This window comes from Scylla paramamosain, chromosome 5 (genome assembly GCF_035594125.1).
Source record: "Scylla paramamosain isolate STU-SP2022 chromosome 5, ASM3559412v1, whole genome shotgun sequence".
NCBI lineage: Eukaryota > Metazoa > Arthropoda > Malacostraca > Decapoda > Portunidae > Scylla > Scylla paramamosain.
In genome coordinates this window covers 24059965-24070893 of record NC_087155.1, presented here as the reverse complement: position 1 = coordinate 24070893, position 10929 = coordinate 24059965, and the positions used below count along the sequence as shown (strand labels likewise).

Genomic DNA, 10929 nt, shown 5'->3' with positions numbered 1-10929 from the left:
AAGTTTATTTGACAATCTGACTCAGTGTAGAAATTCCTAGCTTGTTATAAAATGCATCCCTGCTTAATAGAAAAATTTTTAAGGTATAAAAGTGATGCCAGTTAAAAAAAAAATGCATAATAAAAACGCCAGATAAAATAAAATGCCAGATGAAAGATGTCCGATGAAAAATGACAGCTGACTGAAAATTACCGTATTAAAAACATCACATAGAAATCCCGAATAAAGAACACCAGGTAAAACTGTCAGATAAAAATGCCAGATTCTTGATGAAAAATGCCAGAGAAACATGAGATACAAACGTTAAGTAAAAGACAAAGAAACTCGAGCAACAGAGGAAAGCAACGCAACGCCGTGAACGAGAGCAACAAACACGCTTGATGGACCGCGCAAGCTGGGTAACGACTTGAACACCCGAGAAAAAAACAGCAGACCATTGACCCAGTGCTGGAAATGGAGAAGGATTGGAAGCTCCACGCATTTCTCCAGTTGTTGTTTTAATTCCATGACGCTCATTACAGAGAAAAAAAGGGGGTACCCGAATGAAGATAAATCACCTTTTGAGAGACCATAGAGAAAACATCTGCTGGGAAAGTGAAAACAGAAAGCGTACTGAGAAAACACAGAACACAGACACGTATTACGCCAATGGAGATGGAACATATACTTGAGAAACAAACGAAAATAAAACGGTAAAGAGAACGGGGAAAAGAAACACCAAGCTGGTCAATATGTGAAAGAGGCAAAACTTTAAGTAAACCTACCAAAGAGTTAGATAAAGATTAAAGTCAGAGAAATGGTGAAGTATAAATTTGGCCAGGTCAGGAAAGGTAAAAAAGGGAGAAAGTAAAATAGGAGCTGAGGAGAGGAGAGAAGAGGAGAGAAGCCGCGTATGAATGTGAGGCGGTAAAGAAAGACAAAGAGAAGGAAAAGGAACTAAGACAGGACAAGAACAAGGAAAGGAAGGAGGAAAGAAGAGGGGAGAAATAAAAAAGAAATAAAGGGAGAGAAAAGAACTATGGACAGAGAAGAGAATCTTTGTATCGAGAGAGAGAGAGAGAGAGAGAGAGAGAGAGAGAGAGAGAGAGAGAGAGAGAGAGAGAGAGAGAGAGAGAGAGAGAGAGAGAGAGAGAGAGAATTTTACTCTCCTAGCTTGGTCCTTACCTACCTAATTGACCTGGCGTGACCTGCTGTGGCCTGGCCTGCTCCTCCCAAGCAAGGGGCAGAGGTCATACGGTGACTGACAGCCACGAGCGGGGCACGGAGGGTAGTGGCCGCGTGAGGAAAGAAAGGAAGGTATTGAGAGCCATCCCTCATTGTCTGCGTGGGGCGGGCGTGCGGGGCCTGGCGGGGCGAGGCGAGACTGAGCTGGATCTAGGGTGGCGGGGCGTGCTGGGCCGCCACAACACTACTTCTCTTTGTACACGCCAAGTGCTTTAAAATTACCTCCTTGTTTTCCATTACAGCTCGGCTTTCATCGTGGCTCCGGGCTCCGCGGCACCGCTACGACCGCTGCACCTGCGCCTGCCTGTAATGGGTTCTGGGGCACCCCATGGCGCGCAGCGGGGAAATAACATTTTATATATATATATATATATATATATATATATATATATATATATATATATATATATATATATATATATATATATATATATATATATATATATATATATATATATATATATATATATATATATATATGAGAGAGAGAGAGAGAGAGAGAGAGAGAGAGAGAGAGAGAGAGAGAGAGAGAGAGAGAGAGAGAGAGAGAGAGAGAAAGAGAGCGCAAAATGGCTTCACAACTCTCGGGGCATCGCATGGCAATTAAGTTAAAAATATGAGGGCAAAGAAAACACAATGGACTAGTTGCCGTATTGCCGCCCCTCTGCCTCACCTGCCGCCGCGCCGCTCACCACTCTTTCCCCGCCCGCCTCGGCTACCTGGCACATTACTCAGCTCAGCTCACCCTATTAACAGAGTCTTACAAGCTATTCCAAGCCTATAATGACTTTTGCTTCAAACTGATCTAACCTCTTAGCTATTGTGAACAGTTTAGTCCAGTCCCTCAACAGTTAGTGGCCTGAGTGCAACTCCATCTCACCCACCCCGCGGCTCGGCCAGGCGGGGGTCCGGCGCTCACCGGCCATGATGTGCTTGCGGCTGAGTGATTGAGTCTCTTTAAGGCTGCCGATCGGAAAAATCATGGACGGAGCAGATCGTCAGAACAAGCTGTGCCTCGTATCAGTTTTATCAGTTTCGGTCACGCGCCTTTCGTCTGACATTCCCAGAAGCTCCCTGATGCTTCTTTTCAGGTCTTAAATGGTCTTCGAGTAAGTACACACCTGCGCAGTATGTCATGTGACCTCGTTGTCACAGCACTAACATGTTAATTAATCATTCCTAAACAATAATATCTTTCATAAAATTAGTATCTGAGAAGGTAAAGCTGTCAGTCACCAGTCAGAAAAACCCTAATTTAGGGCTGATATTGACTGTTTCCACACAACATTCAGTTTGCTGAACGCCACAGATATGATTCTATGCATGAACAATTTCTCACTGACTGGCTCGCGTCTAGGAAGGAAAAGATACCAACCATTCGTTAACGATACTCTTACTTAAGACCAACAGACTGCTTTCATATGACGTTAAATTTGGTCAACACTACACGAAATAGTGCGAGCTGCCGCTACATAAGAAAAAAAAAATAAATAAAAGGCTAAGAAATACACAGGTAACATTCTATATTTTCATCATCAGCCTCTGAGTTGACTTTGTCCTGTAGCAAACTTGTAAAGAATAACAATAATATAGATACAGTGACTTACACCAGTCTGTAAAACTTTTCTTCCTGCACGGCGGCAGCTCACAAGCACCACTCAGTACACTCTGTGGAAACACACCGTCCAGCCCTGCACAGACACCCCTATGTCACAGTTTCACGCTCTTCCCTCCCCTTACTCATATAAATTCCAGACACGGAGCCGAGTGCGTAGAGGGTGTTTGAGTGTGTAGATACAGCGTTCTCGAGTGGCACACAACCCAAGTTCTTCCACAGGTGAAAAAATATCACCTGGAAACTCTGTATATACCTTTCCCTACCTTTTCCTTCCCCTCCTTCACCAAGAACATAGAAATCAAAATGTACTTTCTTAAATTCCACGTACTATACCTTAAACTTTTCCCCAGACAGCACAAATGAAGCAAAGACAAGACGTACAGCATACATCCAACAAATCCGGCGGAGAAGAAAGGACAAGAAACTCGATGCTGTTGCTTCTCCTTCGTTTTCTGTTGATGTAATACTTTCCCAAGCTGGCGGCGTGTATCAGGTTCCTTCTGCAGCGGCTTCCCTCGACCACCAACACCTTCTTTGGCGGCGGGGCGCTGAGGGCGAGGAATGATAAACTTATAGGAAAAGTAAGTGATGAAGTGGGGGGGGGGGAAACTCAATATGCGAGAAGGTAACCAAGACTGAAAAAAAAAGATAAAATAAAATAAAGGAAAGAAACCAGCAGTGAAGGTTCCATGTAAACAAAACTGATATTGATGAGAAGGAACAACAAACACGGACAGCAAAGACCAACAACGTGCAGAGAGAGAGAGAGAGAGAGAGAGAGAGAGAGAGAGAGAGAGAGAGAGAGAGAGAGAGAGAGAGAGAGAGAGAGAGAGAGAGAGAGAGAGAGAGAGTATAACAATTACACCAAAAAAAAAACAGACAAACCAAAAAACACAACAAAAAATGAAACCAAACAACAAATTAACTATACAAGAAAAAAAAAAACACACAAAAACAAAATTTAATGCACAAATAAGAGAGAAAAAAAAAACAACAACAACGATGAAAAGGAATAAATAAACATGACAAACTTAAGGAAAACCGCAAACTACAGAAACAGGACGACGTGGATAAAAGGGCAGAGTCAACAAGGAAAAGTATTCGGGCCGGAGTAATTATAATAAGTGTAAGTAAAGTGAAGAAAAAGAAAAAAAAGAGAAAGGTGTGAGAGGATGGAATGAGAGAGAGAGAGAGAGAGAGAGAGAGAGAGAGAGAGAGAGAGAGAGAGAGAGAGAGAGAGAGAGAGAGAGAGAGAGAGAGCAAATATGGCACTGAGTCAGCCAAATACCGGACCCGTTCAGAGGAAAATGGATGAGAAAAGGAGGAAGAAAGAAAGAGAAAGAAAGAAGGAAGGACGGAAGAAAGAGAAGACATGGGAATGCTGATAAGGAGAAAGTGGCGAAAACAAAACGGGAGAAAGAAAGAAAGAAAAAAAAACAAGGAAAAGAGACGAACAAAACAAAACAAAAACAAGATAGATAATGAAAAAAAGGAGGGAAGAAAAGAGAAAATAGAGCATTCCATTGTTGAAAATACCAAAGTGTGTGTGTGTGTGTGTGTGTGTGTGTGTGTGTGTGTGTGTGTGTGTGTGTGTGTGTGTGTGTGTGTGTGTGTGTGTGTGTGTGTGTGGTGTGTATGTGTGTGTGTGTGTGTGTGTGTGTGTGTGTCACGGAGGAAAGGAGAGCGCCACACACACACACACACACACACACACACACACACACGAGGCTGAAGGGCACTTTAGGTGATGCGACGGCTGTTTGGGCACCTGTCACCCCGCCGGTATCAAGATTACAGGTGAGAGGAGGGGAAAGAAAAGAGGAAGAGAAGGAGGAGAAGGAGGAGGAGGAGGAGGAGAGGCACACGAGCAGCGAAATTCCGGGTAAATGTCCAAAGATAAACGAAATATGCTGAATAATCGGGGTTAGTTAAATTTCCTCCCTCCGTCAACCTTCTCCTTGTTGATTCTGGCGAGCACTTCATCCTGCTAAGGAGTTCAGACCTGCTGCTTATTATGCTTTGTTTCTTATTTGCTTCTTTTTTCTATTTTTTTCTATATCAGGTTTTTAAGGTAACCACGAAATGAATCAGGTACCTCTTTCTCTCTCTCTCTCTCTCTCTCTCTCTCTCTCTCTCTCTCTCTCTCTCTCTCTCTCTCTTGACGCGGTACTTTCAACACCTTTTCGGCATCGTATTTGTCTATTTCGATTCTGGTTTACGTTTTCTGTAACCGTGAGCCACTCCGGCTGAGTCAAGAGGGACCAGCACGGCACACCGCTAGCTGCCCTCCGCCCCTGAGCACCTGCGCCTCCCACGGAACTCTCTCACCACACTCGGGCACAAGCAAGCAAGCACCAGGCACCGGTCACACGCTCCCTAGCCACAAGCACGCGCCAGTCACTGAGCAAACACTTCACCCGAATGTCTGCGTTCTTTAAGTTCTTCTTTCTCTCTCTATTTCTCTACGTTAGAGGAATTAGCATGCAAGATGGAACACCCTCACTACACGCGCCTAACATTTTTCGCATGACTTTTTCGTTCCTGTTTTGTTCGCTGTCTGAGATCGCTCGCCGGGTCTTCCTTCCGCGACTGGTGTGGTTGGCGGCAGCGCAGTGCACGAGGCGAGGTCCACAGCGCGGGGAGAAAAGGAGCCGAGTCGCCCGTCCCGCTATCCCAGGCTCTCCCAGCTTGATAAATATTCGAGCGGATGGACTGTATCTCTCGTCCTTCACTTGGCGTGGAGGACCCTCGCCTGTGTCAGGGATGTAGAGCTGTGTGAAGGGAGGCACTCGCCTTTACAAATAGACTTTTCAGACTCTCTCCTCTAGTCAATTCGCCTGTAAATACACATAATTTCCTCACACACACTCCAAGGGAAGGGGGAGGAGACAGCGCCCACTTGCAACACGATCTCCACTGTTCCACTAGCTCGGCTCCGTTGCAGGCCAGGAATAATGTAGAGTTAATTTTTCCCTTTAATTTGTTCACCGGGGCAAGACGGACAACACCGAGACGATTACTTACCCTGAGCTTTCGTCCACTCGAGAAAAAAGAAAGACATACAACAGAACGCACACAGACAAATGGACAGGCAGACCGACAACATGACGAACAAAGTGAAAGATTGATTGACTGATTGACTGAATGACTGACTAGATCACTCACTGAATGACAGAAAGGCACACGTAAGCACGCGTTCCTGGACACACACACACACACACACACACACACACACACACACACACACACACACACACACACACACACACACACACAGCTCTCATTCTTTACTCTCAGCCTCAGTCAAGTCGTCCTCAGCTGTCAGAACCCTCGTGATGGTGTCTCCTGTATGAAAAATAGTCCCAAGAAGGTTTAATTCTCCTCCTGTGTTAAAACTCGAGTAAATTTTAAACTCAAAATGAGCGTACTCGGCATGCGAAGGAATGGGTGAGAGGGAGGGGGATGTGAAGGGAGGGACGTGAAGGAAGGGTAGGGATTGTTCTTCTCTCTCCTCTTCAAGTTAGTTTCAAGTGAGGCACACTCTAGTTCATCTCCTTCATCTTCTCTTGCAATCTCCCTCAGCTCTCTTCCTCCTCCTGCCACCACCCAACACTCTTCCTCTTCTTCCTCCTCTTCTTCTTCTTCTTCTTCTTCTTCTTCTTTTCTTCTATTTCTTTTCTTTTTCTTTTTCTTTCATCTTATTCATTATCTTCTCCTCCACTCTCTTCCTCCAACTCCTCCTCCCATCGGCCATCTCCGTATGTCACTCCACTTGACAGGAAGACAAACACGGGAGTTAATTAAGAAATATTCAGTTGGACATTCGTTAGCAGACACTGGTGGGGGAAATGCCCATGAGATTCGCTTCTTCACGTTTGTTTATATTTTGTACACTTGGTCTTCGTTGACTTAGTGACGCACCTTATTAAAATCAGCTTGACGAGGAGGGGAGGAGGGGAGGAGGGCGGAAGCGAGTCACATGAGGTGGTGCCTTGGTAAAATACAAGTGACAAATTTATGATCACACGGATGACGAGGTTTGGGGCCTCAGGGCAGGACGGGGCGGGGCGGGGATCGAAGAGGGGGTGCACAGTATGAACGAAAGAAAGTATTCCGTCAGTGTTCACCGTTAAGTGGAATAGCTTGGCGGTAAAGAGGGAGGAGGAGGAGGAGGAGGAGGAGGAGGAGGAGGAGGAGGAGGAGGAGGAGAGTCGGGACAAGCTGGGTCATCCTGTTCCCTTCACGCTACATAAACTTGGAGCTGATGACACCACCGCTAGGCGAGGTTAGGGTGAGGGTGAGGGGTGAGGGCGGCCATGGAAACGCGGGTCAGAAGGTGAGGGAGAATTCGTGGCTCTGAAATATACACACAAGAAGGAGGCTGCAGTGGAGACGTCACTCCCGCGAGCACTGAGGGAACCGTTCGCCTGCTGCTCGTCTGTCCGGTAACAAAGGAGGCGCTGGAAAGACACGTTCAAGCGACTAACTAGACGAGCTGACGCCAGTCGCCCTACTGAATACGATCTGATGCCAAACGCTCGTTTCTGAACATTATGTGATGCTAAAACGCTCTCTTCTGAACACTATTTGGTGCTAAAATACCCCCTACTGAACACTGTCTGATGCTAAAACGCTCTCTACTGAACAATGATGCTAAAATATCCCCTAATGAACACTGTCTGATGCTAAAACGCTCTCTACTGAACACTGATGCTAAAACACTCCCTACTGAACACTATTTAATACCAAACACTACTGAAGGCGATCAAACGCGTTCTCCACTGAACGCGATCAGGCGCCACACCCTCTCTTTCTCTACTGGAATCCGAGTTTGTCACTATTTCTTGAAAGATAATCTAGGTGGGCGTTCCTGCTCTCTGGTATTTCAGGGCGGCTGGTTAGTCTTCATCTCGGGTCAGGCTCAGTATTTTCAGTGTACCAAATTGATTCCACCAGACTCCGACGTGTACTGGTGCGCGGCGCGGGCTGGGTCACATTGCTGGTGTGGTCTGCGGTCTGGCCTGATTTTTTCCCTTTTACATTCGGCGAGCTGTTTTGAACTGGTCGGATCTGGTGTCCAGTTTCTTCCTTTGTGAGAATGTGGCTCAATCCAATTTAATCCAATGAACATATTTCTGTTTTATAGTCTCGCGGTACTATTTCCACTAACTATTGAATTGCTGGCGTAAAGACAAACCAACTATCCAACTATCCTCTTGATGGCGTCCCTCAGTCTGTCTGGCAAAGGTTAATTAAAGACGGGCGAGTGTGCGGGGCGGCGAGCATGTTGATGAAGGTGTGGGAGCGAGGAGAGTGAGGGCAGCAGCAGCAGCAGCAGCAGTATGTTGGGCGAGGACGGCGTCAGGATACTGAGCTGGGCATTGCTGCGCCACCCACGGCTTCCAGTGTGGTGCTGCTCCTACTTGGCAAAACACGAAGCTGATACAAGGAAGGAATAATATATAAAGGGCAAGGAGGAGGAGGAGGAGGAGGAGGAGAAGGAGGAGTGCGAGGCAGCCCTGAGGTATGGCAGCTACAGCCCATATAAAACAACGCTGCTGGGCGAGGAGAATAGAGAGCGCGGCGGCTGCTTTGCATCGATGTAGAGGTGTGACGCAACGTGCTTGTTTCTTTTTTTTACAGGCGATGGCTAAGAAGTCCCCACAAGTCTAACTATCCTCCCCCTCCTCTCTCTCTCTCTCTCTCTCTCTCCGGCCTCAGTCCTTTCGGTGGTGCTCCTCCACATACCTTCTCCTGACAACATGCGGCAGGACGCCTCAGCATCTCAGTGGGAGGCGCAAGAAGCTGCACTTCATCGTGGCTGGAATGTAACATCAGCCTTCCACAACAAAGCTCCCACACACTCAAGGCTTCTATGCAAAGCCACACTGGCGTTACTTAACTGTGGTAGCTTCTGGCTAAGAATGTGAGATAATGTTGAACAAAAGAGGAATACAGGATGAGGAGCAAAAACTCGCTCCCCATTCCCCACTTATTTCCACTCAGGAGTTGTTACTACGGCAGACAGTGTGGTGGGGCTTCCCTACTTTGTGGCGGCATGTCGTCCGTGACCTGCCAGAGTTGCAGCAAGACCGCGTGCACAGCCTTCGGGTGTTATGCAGACTTCGAGATATCATGAATATCAATCAGAGGCTCGGTGGGAGCACGAGGGACGCCTCAGCTGCTCCTCATGCAGCAGATGTTCGGAGAGGAGTTGAGGATGAGAGGCTGCTGTTTATCAAACACGAACAAATAGCTTCGAAGTGGAGTTGAATAGAAAAATATTTACCCATGATCAACGGAGGAGATGCGAAGGAGATCAGTCAGCCGCGAGGCTCAGTGGCTCCTTCCCTCACTCACTCAACGCACATCGCCACATGCACCACTAACAACACCCCGAGATGCGCAGGGGGCAGCTCTGACTACCAATCATGACCTCTTGCCTGTTTAAGGTCACGATGCCACGGTCATTTTCACAGCTGAGAACTAGACTTGGTCATGTCATTCGTATTACAAAATATGGACACTCATTAGTGCAAAGTAATCGTGGACTGAAATACTATGAGTCACATGTTTTCGACCAGTGTTTGCTCTACAGATATATTCCACGCTGGCACTGGACTGGCTGACTGATTGACACAACAAGGGGGTCACATGGCGCCAAGACAGACTACAATTACAAGAAAAAAAAAAGTTATTAAATATCGTAGCATAGTACCGTACAAAACACTTCCCAGCTGGTGGCACAAATCAGCTGACACAAACCATGGCGAGTAACAGAACAGCGCAGGGTTCCGAAAGGCCTCGACTGCTCTCTATCGTTACTTCACAAACAAACAAAAGATGAGCGTGTCAGTCAAACATCAGCGTCACTTCCGAGTCCTCAAACATTTCACAGTCATCAAGCAGCCGCCTCGGGACTGCCGCGCCGCCACCTCCACAGCAGATCCGATTACCACCTGGCAAACCACCATTCCTGGACAATTCTCCCGCGCGAAAGTAAGACTAAAGGCACTAAAAAGTTTGAATCACTCGATATCTCCTTTTGGTGTCGTGGTGTCTTTCAAACTCATACTATAAACTACCACCAGAAAAAAGTCCTGTCGGTAAAAGGCTTACAAGAGACTGAATTTCTGTTTTCCTTCAGGTTTTTCCAATTATCAGAGGCAACACAATGCTATATCTGCTGGCCAACCACGCATTTCCGCACATCCAGTATTGTTCAGGACTCATGAATTTCGTTATAGTACATTCATACGTTCCAGAAAGTCTGCCGTGTCGAAGGGGCGAAGGGGACGATAGGACGAAGGGGCGAAGGGGACGAAGGAGCGAACGGGACGAAGGGGCATCATTTAAGTGACGGCGCGAGTCAAGGTGAGTGAGGCGAGTCTGTGTGCCCCGTACTGTACCAGCTTTGAAAATAGTTTCGTTTCATAACTGGTCGGATGCTTTCCTCCACGGGCCAGCTCAGCACAATAGAGGGGGAAAGAAAAAAAAAAGAAGCTCACGGAAGAAAGGATAGGAATATGCGGAAGAAATGACAAGGAGGAAATAACAGAACACGATCATTACATAAGAGTGTTCACCCGCTAAGCCTCGTCCCATCATATCTAAAGTTTTAATGAAAAAAAAAAGGATAACCCAAAAGAAAAAAAAAAGATGAATAATGAAAAAAGAAAATAAACTGAAACACCAAAAACTTATAGGCTGAACTTATAACGCAAAGCTGTAATAAGAAACAATAAAAACTAAATAAAACAGGAAATTTCTAGGACAAATTTACACGAAGGTTAAAAAATCTTTGTGCTCAATACGACTCAACTCATTCCTTGCCTCTCATGACCAATCGATGAGTCCATTAGCTCAGAAATGTTGGTGGGGTGGCACAGGGGCGGGGAAGCATCGCTGGAAGGCACAGGTGAGGTGACGAGGAGGAGCCAAGGACACGAGCGGCAGGTGACGTGTGACTCGCTCATCATTTGTCTCATATACCTGGAAAGAAGAAAAAAAAAGTATTTGTGGTGGTAGTAACAGTAGTAGTAGTAGTAGTAGTAGTAGTAGTAGTAGTAGTAGTAGTAGTAGTAGTA

General features: G+C 46.2%; 1 protein-coding gene across 1 annotated transcript in view; it reads right to left on the bottom strand.

Annotated features, from left to right (window-relative positions):
* Nucleotides 1-10670: 10670 nt before the first annotated feature.
* Nucleotides 10671-10929, bottom strand: part of LOC135100682 (helix-loop-helix protein ngn-1-like) — a 589312-nt gene continuing 589053 nt past the window's right edge. Inside the window, exon 11 of the mRNA XM_064003837.1 lies at nucleotides 10671-10834. Within this exon, the coding sequence (XP_063859907.1) occupies nucleotides 10706-10834 (129 nt within the window). The 3' untranslated portion in view covers nucleotides 10671-10705. The remainder of the gene's footprint in view (nucleotides 10835-10929) is intronic.